Source organism: Linepithema humile, chromosome 5 (genome assembly GCF_040581485.1).
Source record: "Linepithema humile isolate Giens D197 chromosome 5, Lhum_UNIL_v1.0, whole genome shotgun sequence".
Lineage (NCBI taxonomy): Eukaryota > Metazoa > Arthropoda > Insecta > Hymenoptera > Formicidae > Linepithema > Linepithema humile.
Genome location: NC_090132.1, coordinates 11,711,549 through 11,730,300, shown reverse-complemented (window position 1 = coordinate 11,730,300; position 18,752 = coordinate 11,711,549). Strand labels below are relative to the sequence as shown.

At 38.8% G+C, this 18,752-nt stretch overlaps 1 protein-coding gene across 1 annotated transcript; it reads right to left on the bottom strand.

Annotated features, from left to right (window-relative positions):
• Positions 1-10,155: 10,155 nt before the first annotated feature.
• LOC105676642 (GATOR2 complex protein WDR24-like) lies at positions 10,156-14,124 on the bottom strand. Its single transcript, XM_067355644.1, has 4 exons — positions 14,076-14,124; positions 13,971-13,996; positions 10,771-11,049; positions 10,156-10,680 (listed from the first exon to the last, which is right to left on the bottom strand). Exons 1-4 carry the CDS (start codon positions 14,122-14,124, stop codon positions 10,156-10,158), a joined length of 879 nt encoding a protein of 292 aa, XP_067211745.1.
• Positions 14,125-18,752: the final 4,628 nt, after the last annotated feature.

Genomic DNA, 18,752 nt, shown 5'->3' with positions numbered 1-18,752 from the left:
ATTATGAGAGAGGAAATAAGAGAAATAAAAAGGGAATGGGGGAGCGGGAGGAGAGATGGCAGATAGAGAGGGAGGAGATGGTTAGGAGCATACAAAAATTGGAGAAAAAAGTAGAAGAGATACAAAGGCGTAAAGGAAAGGAAGGGAAGGGGGAAGAAGAAGAAAGAGAAGAAAAAAAGGGGGGAGTAGAAAGAAAAATAAGAGAGATAGAAAGGAGGTTGGAGAGGAAAGAAAGGGAGGAGAGAAGGAGGAATATAATAATAAAAGGAGTGGAAGTGAAAGAGGGGAATAAAGAGGAAAAGAGGAGGAAGGCAGTGGAGGAGATTCTGAGGGAGATTGGAGCGAAAGTGGAGATAAAGGAAATCAAAAAGGTAGGGGAGGGTATGGGAGAGGGGGGAGAGATGATAGTAATTAGATTGGGAAACGAAAGACAAAAGAGAGAAGTTCTGGAAAAGAAGAGAAGTCTGAGAGGTAGGAGAGAAAGAATAACAGAGGACAGAACATGGAAAGAAAGGAAGATGAAATGGAAGATAGAGGAGATAGCAAGGAAGGAAGAAAGAAAGGGAAGAAGAGTATGGGTAGGATATGGGAGGATAAAAATAGATGAACAGTGGTGGAGTTGGGATGAGGAAGAAAAGATATTAAGGGATGGGAGAGGGAATATAAGAGGGGAGGAGCAGAGAAAAGGGAGAGGAGAGAGAATAGAAGGAATAAAGTAAAGGAGGGGGGTGCAGAGGGTAAAGGAGAAAGAGATAGAGGAGGAGGATAGAGTATAGTATTCTGGAACGTGGCAGGTATAGGGAATAAGGATAAAGATTTTTGGAAAGGATTGGGGAAGTGGGATATTATAGTATTATTGAAGACATGGATGGACCAGAAAAGGTGGGAGAGGATAAGAAGAAGGTTGCCGGGGGGATATGTGTGGGAAGCGCAATTTGCAAGCAGAAAGAATAGGAAAGGAAGGGCAATGGGGGGAATGATAATGGGAATAAGAAGAGAGATGATAGAAAAAGGGACGAAGATAGAGACAGAAAGAGAAGGGATAATAGTGGGCAGAGTGAAGCAAGGAAAGGAAAGATGGAGGGTAGTGGGGGTGTATGTGAATAAAAATATGGAGGAAAGATTACAGGGATTGGAGAGGTGGGTAAAGGAAGCAGGAGAAGGTATAAAAACGATTATAGGGGGGGATTTCAATGCAAGAACAGGAAGGGAAGGAGGACGTGTGGAAATAGAGGAGGAGGATAAGGAGTGGGAAAGGGGAAAGAGGAAATCAAAGGACGGAAAAGTAAATAAGGAAGGAAAGATATTAATAGAATTTGTAGAAGAAAGGGGATGGAGCCTGTTTAATGGAAATATGGAGGGAGATGAGAAGGGGGAATATACATTTACAGGAGGGAAAGGCAACACGGTTATAGACTATGTGATGGGGAATAAGGAAGTGAGGGAGAGGATAGAGAAAATGGAAATAGGGGATGAAATAGACTCAGATCATCAACCGGTAAAAGTGAGAATAAGAGGAGAGGGAGGAAAAAAGGGTGGAGCTAAAAAGGAAAGGAAAGTTGGGAGGAGAAGATGGGATGAGGAAGGGAAAAGAATATTTAGGCGGAAACTGGGAAAGATAGAATTAGGAAAAAAGGATATGGAGAAGGAATGGGAGGAACTGGAAAGGAGATTGAAATTGGCAATAAAAGAAACGGAGAAAAAACATGATAAGGAAGAAGAAGGAAAAGGGGGGTGGTGGGATAAAGAATGTGAAGAGAAGAAGAGGGAGGTGAGAGGAGAGATGAGGAGATGGAGAAAGGGAACAGGGGAGGAGGAGAGATATAAGAAAAGTAAATTGGAGTATAAGGAATTATGCAGGCAAAAAAAGAAAGAAGAGAATGACAGGTGGGAAAAGAAAGCGGCGGGAGCTAGAAGAGAGAAGGAAGTATGGGAAATAGTGAATAGAGAAAGAACGAAAAGAAGGGGAATACAGGGAGAAATTGAGATAAAGGAGTGGAAGGAGTACTTCATGAGGATAATGGGGGGAGTAGAGGTAAGGGTGGTAAAAGGGAATGAGGGAAAAGGGAGGAGAAAGGGGGAAGAGGAGAAAGGAATAAGCAAGGGGGAAATAAAGGAGGCAATAAAAAATTTAAAGGATGGAAAAGCGGCAGGGATAGATGGGATTACAGGGGAGGCGTGGAAATATGGCGGGAAAGAAATGGAGGAATGGATATGGGGATATTGTAATAGGATATGGAAAGGGGAGGGATGGCCAGAAGGATGGAAGGAAGGAATAATGGTGCCGATAATAAAAAGAGGCGCAGGAAAGGTGGTGGAAGATTACAGAGGGATAACATTGATGCCAACGCTATACAAGGTGTATATGATGGTGCTTATGGAAAGATTAAGGAAGGAGGTAGAGGGGAAAGGAATTTTACCACCGAATCAAACGGGGTTCAGGAAAGGGATGGGAACGATTGACAACATATATGTACTAAATTATTTGATAAATAGGCAAGTGGGGAAAAGAGGAGGAAAAATGGTGGCATTATTTGTGGACTTAAGAGCGGCGTTTGATTCGGTGGACAGGGGGGTGTTGTTAGAAACAATGAAAGAGAGGGGGATTAGGAACGGATTGATAGAAAAGGTAGAGGAGATGTTAGGAGAGACAATAAATAGAGTGAGGGTGGGAGAGGATTTGGGGGAAGAATTTTGGACAGCGAGAGGGGTGAGACAGGGGTGCCCCTTAAGTCCTTTGCTATTTAATCTGTTACTAGCGGATATAGAGGAAGAGATGGGAAAGGTTAAATGGGGGAGAGTAAAGGTAGGGGGGAAAAGGATATATACGCTGGCATATGCGGATGACATGGTTTTATTAGCAGAAGGAGAGGATGAGATGAGAAGCATGATAAGTAGACTGGAGAGTTATTTAGATAGAAAAAGGATGGAACTAAATCCAGACAAGACAAAGATAGTAAGATTTAGGAAAGGGGGGAGGGTGAAAAAAAAAGATTGGAGGTGGAAAGGGAGAAAAATGGAAGAGGTGAAAGAGATAAAGTATCTAGGGTATGTAATGCAGAGCAATGGAAAACAGGAAGCACAGGTAAGGAACAGAGTTAAAAGGGCAGCGGCAGTAATGGGGCAAGTATGGGGGATAGGAAAGAGAAGGTTTGGAAAGGATTGGGGGAGAAGATTATGGTTGTATGATAGGTTAGTTTGGACGGTGATGGCATACGGGGTGGAAATATGGGGATGGGAGGAAAGGGAAGGGATGGAAAGGCTGGAAGAAAGGTATTTAAGATGGATATTGGGAGTAAATAGGCAGACACCAGGATATATAATAAGAGAGAAACTGAAAAGAGAGAAATTGAGAGGAAGGGCAGGGATAAGGGCAGGGATGGGGATATGAAAAAAGGCTAGAAGAGGGAAAGGGTGGTGAGTTGGCAAAGAGGTGCTGGAAAGAGATAAAGGAAAGGGCGAGGAGGGGAAGGGGGACGTCAACATGGGAAAGGGAAAGGGGAAAGTTTTTTGAGGAAAGAGGAATGAGGATGGAAGAGATTGAAAAAAGGAGAGACGAAAAGGAAATGTGGTTTGGAGAGATGATCAGGAAAGATAAGGAGAGGCAGAAAAAGGAAAGAGAGCAAAGGATAAGAGATTCGAAGTATAACAGATGGTATAAGGAGATTAGGGAAGAAGGAATACCAGGATATTTAAAAAAGGAATGGGGGGAAAGTAGGTGTAGGAGGGTGGCAAGGTTTAGACTGGAAAATGAGGTATGTGAAGGGAAGTATTGGTTGGAAGAGGAGAAGAGAGTGTGCAGGATATGTGGGTGGGGGGAGGAGACATGAGAACATGTGTGGCAGGAATGTAGGGAGTGGAGTCGGGGAGAGGGAATCTGGCAAGAGGTAGTAAGAGAGGTGCTAGGAGGAGAGGGAGAGGGGGAATATTGGATGAGAGAGGTGGAGGAGGAGAGAGGTAGAAGGAAGAGAAGGGAGGAAGAGAGAGGGATAGAGGGGGAAGAGGAGAGAGAATGAGGGAGAGAGAGAAAGAGAGAGAGAGAGAGAAAGAGAGAGAGAGAAAGAGAGAGAGAGAGAGAGAGAGAGAGAGAGAGAGAGAGAGAGAGAGAGAGAGAGAGAGAGAGAGAGAGAGAGAGAGAGAGAGAGAGAGAGAGAGAGAGAGAGAGAGAGAGAGAGAGAGAGAGAGAGAGAGAGAGAGAGAGAGAGAGAGAGAGAGAGAGAGAGAGAGAGAGAGAGAGAGAGAGAGAGAGAGAGAGAGAGAGAGAGAGAGAGAGAGAGAGAGAGAGAGAGAGAGAGAGAGAGAGAGAGAGAGAGAGAGAGAGAGAGAGAGAGAGAGAGAGAGAGAGAGAGAGAGAGAGAGAGAGAGAGAGAGGGGTAGAGCATGAGAAATAAAAAGCAAGAGGAAACGGAAGTCCCCATAGCATAGGGACGGTGTGTGTGTGTAAAGAGAATAGAGGAAATGTCGGGTGAGTGTGAGTTCTGAAGGGACATAGCACTCATGTGACAGAAAAATAGGATAAGTTAGATTAAGAGAATAGGATAAGTTAGAATAAGAAGTAGAATTAAGCAGAGGAAAAGAGATGTAAATTGTAACCTTAAGGGGAACAAATAAAAATTATCTATCTGAAGCACTGGAGAGATTTCGTGCCACACAAAAGGCCCTCCGGGCCGCCATTGGGACAGCAAAGGCCAGGGCGTGGGAGGAGCTTACCTCCACCCTGGACCGGGATCCGTGGGGGCGACCCTTTAAGATAGTTCTCAGGAAACTGAGACCAAGGGCGCCCCCCACTCCGGAGAGACTTAAGCCGGAACTCCTCGGCAACATCGTAAACACACTGTTCCCTGTGGGGGGATTTGTCACCCCTCCCTTCACAGTAGGGGAAGTGTGGCCAGAGGAGCCGGCAGTCTCGACAGAGGAGATGTCCGCGGTGCGGGCCAGGCTTGGCGGAGCGGCCAAGGCGCCTGGACCCGACGGAATCCCCGGCAGGGCGTGGGCCCTGGCGGCGAGGGTGCTAAGTGACCGGCTGCGGAGGCTCTTTACTGCCTGCCTTAGGTCCGGCACTTTCCCCTCGCGGTGGAGGAGGGCAAACTTGGTCCTCCTCCACAAAGATGGCAAGCCGCCGGAGCAACCCTCCGCATACCGACCGATATGTTTGCTGGACGAGGCGGGTAAGCTCTATGAGCGTATTATCGTAGGGCGCTTCGTTCAGCACCTGTCTCGGGGTGGTCCCACCTTGAATGAGAAGCAATTCGGCTTTCGGGAGGGGCGGAGCACTGTGGATGCAATACGCCACGTCCGCTCCTTCTCGGAGGCCGCGTTGGAGGGGGGGGGGGGAGAGGTGGCAATAGCGGTATCGCTTGATATCGTGAATGCCTTCAACTCCCTCCCCTAGGGCTGTCTGGGGGCAGCATTCGAACATCTTCAGCTGCCCCCCTATCTTCGGGCAGTCCTGTGGGACTATCTCCGGGACAGGACGTTCTCGTATAGGAACGGGAACGGGGAGGTATGCGAAAGGGCTATGTACTGCGGGGTTCCATAGGGTTCCGTTTTGGGCCCGACGCTGTGGAATCTCGGGTACGACGTGGTGCTTCGGGCGGCTCTTCTTCCGGGCTGTGACGTCGTCTGTTACGCCGACGACACGTTAGTCATGGCTCGGGGGGAGGAATGGAGAGAGGCCGCGGCTGTAGCAACCGCAGCCGTGGCCAGCGTAGTGCGCGCTATACGGGGCCTGGGATTACAGGTGGCTCCTCATAAGACGGAGGCCCTGTTCTTCTATAGGAAGGCAGGAGGGAGACCACCCCCGACAACCATAAACGTCGGAGGGTCCCGTATCCCTGTGGGGTCCAAGATGAAGTATCTGGGCCTCACCCTGGATGGACTCTGGGAATTTACACAGCACTTTGATGCTTTTGCTCCCAGAGTGGACAGGATGGCGAACGCGCTGAGTCGCCTCCTGCCCAATCTCGGCGGTCCAAGTGCCAAAGTTCGGCACTTATACGCAAACACCGTCCGGTCGGTGTCCCTTTACGGGGCACCAATTTGGGCAAACGACCTGGGGCCCTATTCTTGAACCAGTTGCGCATACGCAAATAGCAAGTTGCGAATGATCGCAATGGGAAATCCCTAGATCTCTATTCTTGAAATAGTTGCGTATACGCAAATATCAAGTTGCGAATGATCGCAATAAAAAATCTTTAGAAAAGTATTCTTCACAGTCGCAAGTGTAGTCGTATACGCAATTTATCATTCGTAATGAAACGAATGGGTTATACCATACTTTTATCTCGAAACGTGTTATAAACTGTGAAAATATAGCGGAGAACAAACACACACACACACATACATATATATAATAAATTAATATAAATTTATATAATGGATCTGGAAGATATAATATTAAATGTGCCAATTATAAATGCATTAGAAAATGCTGAAATAGTAGAACAACGAAGGAGAATTTTCCATATTAGGGACGATCCTTTTGAATTGGATAATAAACAATTTATTGCATTATTTCGTTTAAATAAAGCCGCAGCAAGATATATTATCGATCTTGTTGAACCGCATCTAACTCCTCAAACAAGAATATCTGCAATCGATACCACAACAAAAGTAATTATTCTAAAATTCGTAACACATACGTATGACATGCATAAACAAAAACAATAAGTAAACACCTATTTTTTTATAGATTATGACAGCATTGCGATTTTTTGCAAGTGGTTCTTATCAGATGGATATTGGGAAAAATATTTATATGGCTATCAGTCAACCAACAGTTTCCCGTTGCATTCATGAAGTAATAGATGTAATAACAAGACAAGAAATCATGAGTCAATGGATCAAATTTCCTTCTACTTTTGCAGAAATGAATGAACTGCGAAGAGAGTAATAATACAAATTTTCTATAATATATAAAAATAAATATGAAATGTTTATAATTATTTTGTAAACTTTTGTATATACTACAATATAAATATTATATTAATATTTTTTTTATTTCAGATTTTACAGAAGATTTGAATTTCCTGGCACAATAGGATGTATCGATTGCACCCATATTGCTATTTTTCCTCCAACAGGAAATAATAATCCTGAACATATATATGTAAACAGGAAAGGATATCACTCAATTAATACTCAACTAGTAATTATAATTGTAATATTATTTATTGTATATATTAGAGATGTCGTGTGATTCCATGAGAGCGACGGACTTGTAAGCGATTAGTCGCGAGTTTAAACCTCATATCCCGTATATTTTGTAATCTGTATTGATTTAGTAGAAATCACAGAACAACTCTTTAAATCTAAATAATTTTGATTAAGTTTAGATATGAGGACTAATATGGTCCCATTTGATCCCATTACTATTACTACTATGCATGTATTTAATATACAGGGTGTCAATTAAGTCCCGGGACGGCTGAATATTTTTTCATGTAAGGTATTTTTGAAAAAGGTCAAGGTCATTTCTGAAGTAATTTTCAACGAGGAATTCAACGGTGACCTTCAATTTGACCTTGAGCTTGACCTTCAAGGTCATTTCAAGGTTAGGTTAGGTTAGGTTTTTTAAATAGAAACCCCTATTTTTGATTCCAAAATCTAATAGCTGGTGTCAAGAGCTTTTCAAAACACTATAATAAAGTTATTTTTCATTAAGTACTTTTTGAGTTATGAGGCTTGTAATTTACAGTATTTTGACATAAAATACAAAATATCTTGTAAAACATTCAATTTTTGGGAATCTTACCTTAATACTTTTATGCATAAAATAATAAGACAAATCAATTGGTATAAAGAAAACACATAGTTGCTTTCAAGAAAAAGTATGTAGTTTGCAACATGCAACTGCATACTTTTTCTTGAAAGCAACTATGTGTTTTCTTTATACCAATTGATTCGTTTTATTATTTTATGCATAAAAGTATTAAGGTAAGATTCCCAAAAATTGAATGTTTTACAAGATATTTTGTATTTTATGTCAAAATACTGTAATTTACAAGCCTCATAACTCAAAAAGTACTTAATGAAAAATAACTTCATTATAGTGTTTTGAAAAGCTCTTGACACCAGCTATTAGATTTTGGAATAAAAAAAAGGGTTTCTATTTAAAAAACTTAACCTAACCTTGAAATGACCTTGAAGGTCAAGCTCAAGGTCAAATTGAAGGTCACCGTTGAATTCCTCGTTGAAAATTACTTCAGAAATAACCTTGACCTTTTTCAAAAATACCTTACATGAGAAAATATTCAGCCGTCCCGGGACTTAATTGACACCCTGTATATTTAGTAAAGTATTACAAATTTTTAAATCTTATAAGTGTATATTACAGTTATATATTGCATTTCATTACAGATCTGTGATTGGCGTCTAAAAATTATGAGTATAAATGCACGTTATCCTGGTAGTACTCACGATGCTTACATTTGGAATAATTCCAATGTAAAGAATGCAATGGTCCATTTGTACAGGCGATATCCGAACAAAAATTTCCACTTAGTAGGTAAGAACTCACGAATAATTTGTTATATAGTATAAAGATAAAGTATAAGAGAAAAATCAGCAAGTAGAACACATTGAAGAGAAAAATCTTTGACGCACATTTATTACACAAGACGATAAAGAACTTTTTTATTTATAAGTGTAATATATTATAATATGCTGTATAATCAGCTAATTAAAGGTTCCTACACTTTTTTCATATGAATTTTGCATGCATTGCCTATTCAATGTGAACATTAATGATCTGAAAATTACTAAAAAACATTTTTTATTGGATAAAATATAGAATACACTACAAAACTTACCCAAGAAAAGTTTTACAACCTGTCATCAATAAAATATATCAGCTCACCAATGGTTATATTTTTTTTACACATACTGCATATTAGGAGACTATATTGCAAATGTACAAATAAAAATATTAAATTCTTGCATTAAAATGTTTTTGTTTTTAGGTGATTCAGGATATTCCTTAAGGCCATGGATGATGACTCCCATAACAGATGCAGCAGAAAATAGTCCTGAAGCATTATATAATAAAAAGCAAATGAGATGCCGTTCGTTAATAGAACAATGCAATGGAGTACTAAAAATGCGTTTTAGATGCTTATTAAAGCATAGGGTACTACATTATTCTCCATCAACAGCAGCGAAAATTATAAATACATGTGCTGTATTGCATAATATATGTGTCAACGAAAATGTGCCATTAGATTTAAATAATGATGATGAAGAAGAGTTTGACTTTGGGATGAATATTAATAGAAATAACATTGAAGAAATTAATGCACCTGAAAGAAATATTCACAGAATCAATCCTGATTTAGCAGCTGGTAGAAGAAAACAGCGACAGATGATAAGAAATTATTTTTCTTGAATCATAATAAAATTAATATACTTAATATACTTAATATATTCAATACACTCACATCAGTATTATAAATTTTATTTTAATTATATAAAGTAAGAAATATGATAAAAATAAACGATTATTTATTTCTAAACATTTATTTTTGTAACATGACATACATATAACAATAAATGTTTGGACTATTTATATATTATTTTAAATAACATAATATTCTCGCATCTCAACATTATAACAAAAACAAAACATTTTTATATTAATATTTGATACGTAAAAAAATACTTATTTTGTGTGTGCGCGTATGTGTGTGCGTGTGCGTGTGCGTGTGCGTGCGTGCGTGCGTGCGTGCCTCGTGCGCGTGTGTGTGTGTGTGTGTGTGTGTTTAAGTCTTGCTTAAAACCAAAATAACGCAAACGGATTTTAGCGCTACATCACAGTCTATCACATTTTTAACTAACAAATTGTTAAATTACATATTAATAACATTTTATTAATACATATTTAATTAAATTAATATTAAGTTCATTATGTAAACTTTGCTTCTGCATAGTTATGAAAAAAAAAAATGCTTTTTTACGTAGCTACATTTGAAAAAAAAGTATGTGTTAATGTTTCAAATAAAACATTAAATAAAAGATATTTAAGTCGTACGAACAAAATAAAAATAATTAATTATTTGTTATATCGGTTATGTTTTAGAAATAACAATTTTATGAAATTAACTCTGAATAAAATTATAACTCGCATCTTTGTCCTCGTGTAAGTGTTATGTATAAATTAATTTAATGATGAAAATATTGTTCAAAAATATTGGTCACTTTTTCAGTAGCTTCCACAAACCTTTTTAGATATTTTATTTTACTTTCATAATAATTTTTCTTTAAATCGTATGTTTTATCATAAATATTATTTAGATGTGTTGATATTTCAATAGTATTTTGCAATTGTTTGCTTCTCGTATTTCTTCCTTTCTTTTCGTTAAATGGTGTTTGTTCTTCATTGTTATTTTGTTCATTTTGTGTAGAAAAATTAGCATTATTTTGTAAAAGTCCACTTTTTTCAATGGATTTATCAAATTTGGTGGTACATTGTTGATTATCTCTTATAATCTTATAATTCTTTGATGTTTTATCAATATTTTCTTTTCCACTTACTACTTTTTGCAAATTATTGCATTCTTTATCCATATTACTTTTTCTTTTTTGTGATGTTACAATATTGCATTCATTACTATTTGTATCAATATCATAAATCTGTGATATATTTTCTTCATCTTCATCTAAATATTCAACTTCCATTATTTGTTCCTGCAAATCAACATTTTACTTATTAAAAATTATACATTGCTCATATCATAAAATTAACACGTATACAATTTTTAAATTTGTATTATATTATGAAGATGTAACATTAACCACATCGATTCGGTATCTATTTTGATATGTGCTAGTAAATATTAATAATATTAAAAGTATTACCTCTGGAAGCTGCAATATATTTACAGTAGACTCTTCTATTTCGGGATGTCCATCAATGCTAGTTGAACACATTATATCCAAAACTTCTTCTTGTGTTGTTAATGATTCAGTATTCATTGTGCCACCACCTGTTTTTCCCATGGACTGTTTTATAATTGAATGTTTCTTCTTACTACGTGATTGAAAATCATGCCAACACTGAAAAATTTTGTATTAATTGTCATTAAATTCGAAATTGAAATTACTTTGCCAAACATGTAAAATGCAAAATTGTAATTATATTTGCAAATAATTTATATTATTACAAAAAGAAAACAATAACATTACTTTGCAGCAAATATTAAATGTTAAAAGATGATTTTAAATCTTTTTCTTTTAAATAATAATTATCTAAAATTTTGCTTCATTTATATAGCATTATTCTTACTTTTCGCCAACCTTTCCAATCTTTTTTTGTCCCATTAACTGCATTTAAAATTTGTGCTATGTTGTTCCACAATTGTATAGAATCTTTTCATGTGAAAGATGACGAGAATTTTCCTTTCATTAGCTGTGGATGCTTCTTCATATATTCAATTAATAAACTTCTTTGTTCATTTGTAATGTTTCCGCTTCTCTTTTTCCTCTGTAAGCTATCCATCTATAAAAATATTATTCAGCTATAAGAACATTACACAGAACATTTTGTGAATACATACATCAAATAATTGTTTTCAAGAATTATACAATACATATAAAAAACATCTACTTTTATAAAAAAGGTTTTTTTATAATTATAGAAAAATATATTGTTTAGTAATAAATGTATTTAATAATAAACTTCTTTACAACTTTCTAACCTAAATCTTTACAAATAACATTATTAAGACAAAAAATATTGTCAGGATAAAAAAATTACATATTTTTTAAATACCAGAGAAACACATTTTTCAGTTCTATCAATTAGATAGAAGAAAACTAATTAAATATAATCAATTACCTTTTCAATCACTGTATGTAACATGTAACATTAACCTTCGCAGTACACTTTTTGTCCAATGTTTGTAGAAAGCTAATATATATTTTACAATGTTGCCAAACGTATTTCAGCACCATGAAAAACGTATACGTTTCCAACTGCGAATATTACAAAACAGTACTCAAGAATATAACATGAATAGCGTATACGCTTTTTCGCCGCTTGCAACGTGCGTATACGTAAAGTTGCGTATAGATTCAAGAATAGGGCCCCAGGGCGTCAAGTACGCTCGACGGGAGTACGAGAACGCTCGCACTAGAGGCTTTGAGGCCGAATATGTTCGGCGGACGTACGAGAACGCTCGTACGAGGGCGGATTTAGAGCGGCGATCTGACTAAGTACAAGGGAATGCCCTGTATACGAAGATCGGTGCCTGGAGGAGCCGAGTACGCTCGACGGGTATACGCATAGAGATATAAGACTAGAGGGAGCGAACGAGCTGAAAGAGCGATATAGCGATAGAAAGAGAACGCCGCATAAGGGCCCCTCTGTCTTTGTTTATGTGCGCATGTGCAGATCATGGAATATATGCGTGCGGAGCGTGCGCATATGTAGTAGATTGCTGTAATAAGTTTGTAATTTTGAGAATTTTTTTTTAAGGTTATCTTTTCAAACTGTTCAAAAGGTTAGAACCTAAATGCGTTATAGACAATGAGCAGCACAAAAGCGCATGCGCGTATAGACAAAGACACAGAGGGGCCCTTATGCAGCGTTCTCTTTCTATCGCTATATCGCGGCCTCTTACGTGCTAGCATACGACTCGCTCCCTCTAGTCTTATATCTCTATGGGTATACGAGAACGCTCGCATCGGAGATAGAAACGGTATCGAGGACGCTCGTGTACCTGGAAAAAGGCATAGAAGCCGAGTACGCTCGGCGGACTACGAGAACGCTCGCAGCAGGATTGTTCGCTGTCTAGCAGCGAACAGGATCTGGTGATTAGGTGTACAGCCGGGCCTCTTTTATACCCGGCTGGCGGCCGACTGACTTCGGATCGGCAAGCATCGGCGGTTTCGGCGGCGAGCCCCCCACAAAACGGATTTTCGGAACAGTCGGATGTGGGGGGTTTTCGGCGATTGACCGCCGTTGTTATGACAAGAAGTTTATCGACGCTCGATGCGCCCTTGGTGGGCTACAGACGATGGTCGGTCCGTAGCCGTAACGATGCAGCTTGCGGGCTGCACCGTTACAAATGCACGGATCGCGAAACAGAAATACCCCTTTCCGGTCATCGAAGACTGCATCTCGCGGCTCGGTGATAAGGCGATATTTACACTGTTAGATATGAAAGACGGCTTTCATCAAATATCAGTGCATCCGTCGGACACAAAGTATTTTTCGTTCGCCACGCCCGACGGGCAATTCGAGTATACGAAGCTACCGTTTGGCTTTGCCGACTCACCGGCGGAGTTTCAAAAAAGAATCGTACAGATTTTACAACCGTTGATTAGAACAGACAAATTAATTTATATCGATGACATACTCATCGCTAGCGATACGGTAGACTCGAATTTGCAAGTTCTTAAACAAACACTGATAGAACTGAAAAAATACGATTTTGAATTAAACATTAAAAAATGTCAGTTCCTTAAAAGAAAAATAGAATATCTTGGGTATATAATTGCGCGCAATTCGATAACTATTTCGGATAGACACACCGAATCAATCTCTAAATTTCCGCAACCGAAAACCGTCCTCGAATTGCAACGATTTCTCGGCTTAACAAATTATTTCCGGCGGTTTATCAAAGGTTATTCGCTAATAGCCAAGCCTCTCTATAATTTACTTAAAAAGGATTCCAAATTTGTTTTCAGTCCGGAATGCCGGCAAGCGTACAACGCGCTTAAACGATTTTTGACTTCGTCTCCGGTCCTCGCAATATATAATCCCGCCAAAGAAACGCAACTACACACAGACGCAAGTGCATACGGCTTAGGAGCAGTGTTCCGATTAGGGACCGGTTGTATGCGCATGTGCAACTCTGCGCATGTGCGGTAATGGAGATCCAGTGCCGTTATATGTTGTGTGTTGACCGTATGGCAAGACGTTTTGACATGAAGAGGTTAGGTGACTACAAATAAGGTAAGATTTATTTATTTACAAGCATGGAATCTATGGAGCCAGCAGCTAAAAAACCAAAAAGTAGAAAATTTCAATCAATTTCAAAAAATTTTGAAATATTTTAAATGTAGGGGGGTAACGGTACCTTGTTTAACTTGTATGAGACACTGTACTGACACCGTATTGCCGCACATGCGCATACAACCGGTCCCTAATCGGAACACTGCTTAGGAGCGATCCTCTTGCAAAAACAAGAGGAGGGCCAATGGTCACCAATAGCGTATTACAGCCAAACTACAAATCAGGCCGAATCACGCTATCATAGTTTTGAACTCGAGATGTTAGCAATAGTTCGAGCGGTGGAGCGTTTCCACATTTATCTGTACGGATTAACGTTCACCATAGTTATCGATTGTAACGCGCTCGTATACGCAATTAGCAAGGCTAATTTGAACCCGCAAATCGCTCGCTGGATGCTCGCTTTGCAAAACTACTCGTTTAAAATAACTCATCGACCGGGCAGCGGTATGGCATGCTGTCGATGCATTAAGTAGGCAGACGATGTACGTATCAACACTACCGTTAGAACGAATCTTAGAATTCCAGCAGTTGCAAGATCCTACGCTAAAACAGATCGCGTTAGATCTAGAATATTGGGATAACAAAAAATTTAAATTGATCGAAGGATTAGTGTATCGAAAGGGGGACGATCGCGATCGTTTCGCCGTCCCGGAATCTATGGTGAACGCCATCCTAAAAACATATCACGATGAATTGGCGCACTGCGGTTATGAAAAAACCGTCAAAGGAATCCAACAAACGTATTGGTTTCCTGCCCTGCGCAAGCGCGTGCGCGATTATATAAACAATTGCATAGTTTGCCTGAGTGCGGATGCGTCAACGCACCGATTCGAGGGCGAGCTTCAAATCGAGGAAGCACCTAATGAGCCTTTTACCATTTTACATGTAGATCATTTCGGTCCGTTACAAACGACGGCCGATGACTACAAGCATGTTCTAATTACTATCGACGCGTTTACGCGATTTACGTCTCTTTTCCCCGTAAAATCTACCAGCGCAAAAAAAGTTTGCGCTCATCTAACAACGCTATTTAACTTTTTCGGGATGCCAGGAGAAGTGGTAACCGACCGCGGATCGGCGTTTACTTCGGCCGAATTTTTTAATTTCCTCGCGGAAAGAAAACTTAAACTGCGCAAAGTCGCTGTAGCCTCCCCCTGGGCAAACGGAAAAGTTGAGCGCGTGAATAGGTTCATTAAAAGTTCTCTGGCAAAATTAGTAGAATCGCCAGACGAGTGGAAAGAGAAACTGCAAACGGTGCAGTACGTAATTAATAATACTTTTCATACGGCTCTCAGGTGCTCGCCCTCGAAGATCCTCTTCGGTTTCGACCAGCGAGGTCACGTAGACAAACAACTCAGAATCGAGTTAGAAAAACAAGCTAACGAATCTCTTTCTTTTGATCAACAACAAGATAATACTCGCGAGGTAGCGGTCAGGACGAACGAACGACTTAGGAAATATAATAAACTATATTACGATCGTCAACATAGAAAACCAACGGCCTACGCAGAAGACCAATATGTTATGATCAGGGACCTTCACCAAAAAGTCGGAACGAATAATAAACTGAAGTCGAATTACAAAGGCCCGTATGTGATTAAGAAAATATTAAACAAAAACCGGTACGTTGTCACGTACATACCGGGCTTCAATATCACACAACGGCCATATAATTCTATACTCTCGCCTGATAAAATGAAACCGTGGGACAAACCACTAAACAATACTTTGTAAAATTGATCAAAGGAAAGAGAATTCAACTGACTTTAAAATAAATTACTTGCGTTAAATATTATTACTTTAAATACTACTGCGTTAAATACTATTACTTTAAAATAAATTACTTGCGTTAAATATTATTACTTTAAATACTACTGCGTTAAATACTATTACTTTAAAATAAATTACTTGCGTTGAATACTATTGCGTTAAAATAAAATTACTTGCGATGCATATTGCGTTTAGAAAATTTTCTTGCGGCGAATAACATTGCGTTTAAATAATACATGTGTTTAGATTAAGACTTACATTTAAATAACATACTAGTATTAAAATAAATAATTGTATTAGAACCAAAGACTGGCTTTAAATCTACCGATTAGCATTAAATATTAATTGTATTAAAATTTAAACGTTCGAGACGAACGTTAGTGCAGAATGGTCGAACTGTAAGAATTTCAATAAAAGATAAGTCCTGCTCTTGCCACCTGTTGGTTAGACACTAAGTATAAGGACCCAAGATTTGGCAACCCTGTAATACGAGCTGAGCTCGTGCGAGAAAGATTGCTCCGAAAGAGATCTCCGCGAACTCTCGAAGAGTTAACATTCAATAATTTGTATATTGTTGTCGCGAATAAAGACTGTGTGGACTTAGAATATTTCGAACAAGTTACTTATCCGGTGCCCTACCGTTCCCTCTCCTTTCGATTCTCGGTTCAAAACCGAATAACTTACAACTTAAGTACATGTGAATAAAACAAATTGTAAGATAATGTGGACGTAACATAATGGCTATGTTCTAAAATTCATTGCCAATACTAAAAATCTACAATATACAGGGTGTCCCATTATAAAACATCCACGCAAATTACTCCGAAGATAAGGGTGATAGCAAAAAATGACCTTAACAAACGTTGTAGGATTAAAAGGGGGCCAACTGAGGGTGACCTTGACTTTGACCTCGCAGTTGATTTTCAAGGTCATTTGAAGGTCAGAGTTATTTTTTAAAATGGAAACCCCTATTTTTGATTCCAAAATCTAATAACTGGTGTCAAGAGCTTTTCAAAACACTATAATAAAGTTATTTTTCATTAAGTACTTTTCGAGTTATGAGGCTTGTAAATTACAGTATTTTGACATAAAATACAAAATATCTTGTAAAACATTCAATTTTTGGGAATCTTACCTTAATACTTTTATGCATAAAATAATGAGACGAATCAATTGGTATAAAGAAAACACATTGGTTTTAAAAAAAGTATGCAGTTGCATGTTGCAAATTACATATTTATTCTTGAAAGCAACTATGTGTTGAATATGTTCGGTGGTTCTGAGCAGGCGTCCCGTTGAGGGAAAGTGTTGTATAGGCGTCGGACCCTTTTGTAAACGTGTGGGCACCTTGCTGCGGGATGGTGTCATCAGGGTGATGGACCCTCTACTTGAGATGCACCACTTGGTCGCGACAAAGTATCAACTAGTTTTACTTTTTGATTCGCGCCCCCGAATTACTCGAAAAACTGTTTCAAGAAACTGAGCTAAACGAAATAACTGCGCAAAACTGCTTGAAAAACTGTGTGTAATTGTGTCCGGAGCCACCAGAACACGGGTTTTTATACCCTTTCTTTGGGATAGATCTCTTTGGAAAATCTTAGGTTTTTGGAGCGGGGATCAAATAGGAATTAGTCTTGCGAGAAGATTTTTAATGTGGGGGAGGATGGCGTCATTTTTAGCTAATAGGATTGGGTTTAGATGATTAGGTTACTTGAAATGAGATAGGAAGAAAGGGGCCCTAACGAATAAGGAATAGCGTCATTTTGGGTCCATATATGATGGAGGTAGGTTTTTGAGGTGGCGTAACCCGGTTGGTGTTAATTAGTATAGGTGGGGTGCATCTCAGTGTCTTAAGATCTGGATGGGCGTAGTCTTTAGACCATACAATGGAATGATGGGTGGTCTATAGAGGTGCTTGCCCCCGATTCCCAGGTTTCGGATTGGATGGTTAAGAATCGGTATATAAGTTCGCAAACCCTTGAGTCACTAATCTAATAAATTTGACAGTTTACGACTGTCGCGTGCCCTTGGTGTCGTGTGGAGAGTGCGACTAATGCATCTCTTTTTCCCAGACCTACTGAACACGTGCGCCGTATCAGGTGTCGTGCCTTCTCGGCATGCGACTGCGGTCATTCCCCGATCGTTACTCGGTAAAACCCTATCTATTAGCTAGGGTTCCCGTAGGTGGAATCCAAGAATATGACTAACTGGTGCCAGTTTTTCTTTTTATCTTTTACTCTAACCGTCTAGAGTCGGTTAAGGACTCCAGCTACCGCAAAGTTTTGACTTTTACGGTTTTTCTGGCGACGATAGGCACGCTGAGCGGCCAAGGTATTTTGAAATATCCATGCCCCTTGCTATTTTTTTCTGTGAGAAGATTCGAGCTCCTGGTGTCTCATGAGAAAAACAGTTCTGGCGTTATAATATTCCTTAAGAGTTTTTGTTGGTCCCGCGTTTACTAGGTCTGGTATTTAATGAAAAGAAAAGAATCGTAAAGTCTGATCAGAACGTAACACATATTAAAATAAATATTGTTTACGCAATTAAGATTTTGTTGAAAATATTATAAAGAAAAAAATATTATGATACACAAAATGCAAGCTGTCAAAAATTACATTTCTTTGACATTTCTTTTTATCTTATAGATATTTGTACAATAAAATTATTAAATAATTGAAATAGTTTCACAATATTTTATTTAATTAACAGTTAAAAATAATTAAATAATATTGAATATGTAAAGACTCTGCGCATAATTTTGAGGTAATAAATGTTGTACCTTTGAGTAATGAAACGCATGCATTTCATTTTCTTTTAATATTTTATGAACCATTGTTTTTGACATTCCAACTTGACGACTAATTTCACGAATACTCATTGTAGGATTTTCTTCTACATTACGTAGCACTTTTTCTTTATTTTACCATAAATGAGTAATATATCACAATATTCTGTACAAATAATGAATAAC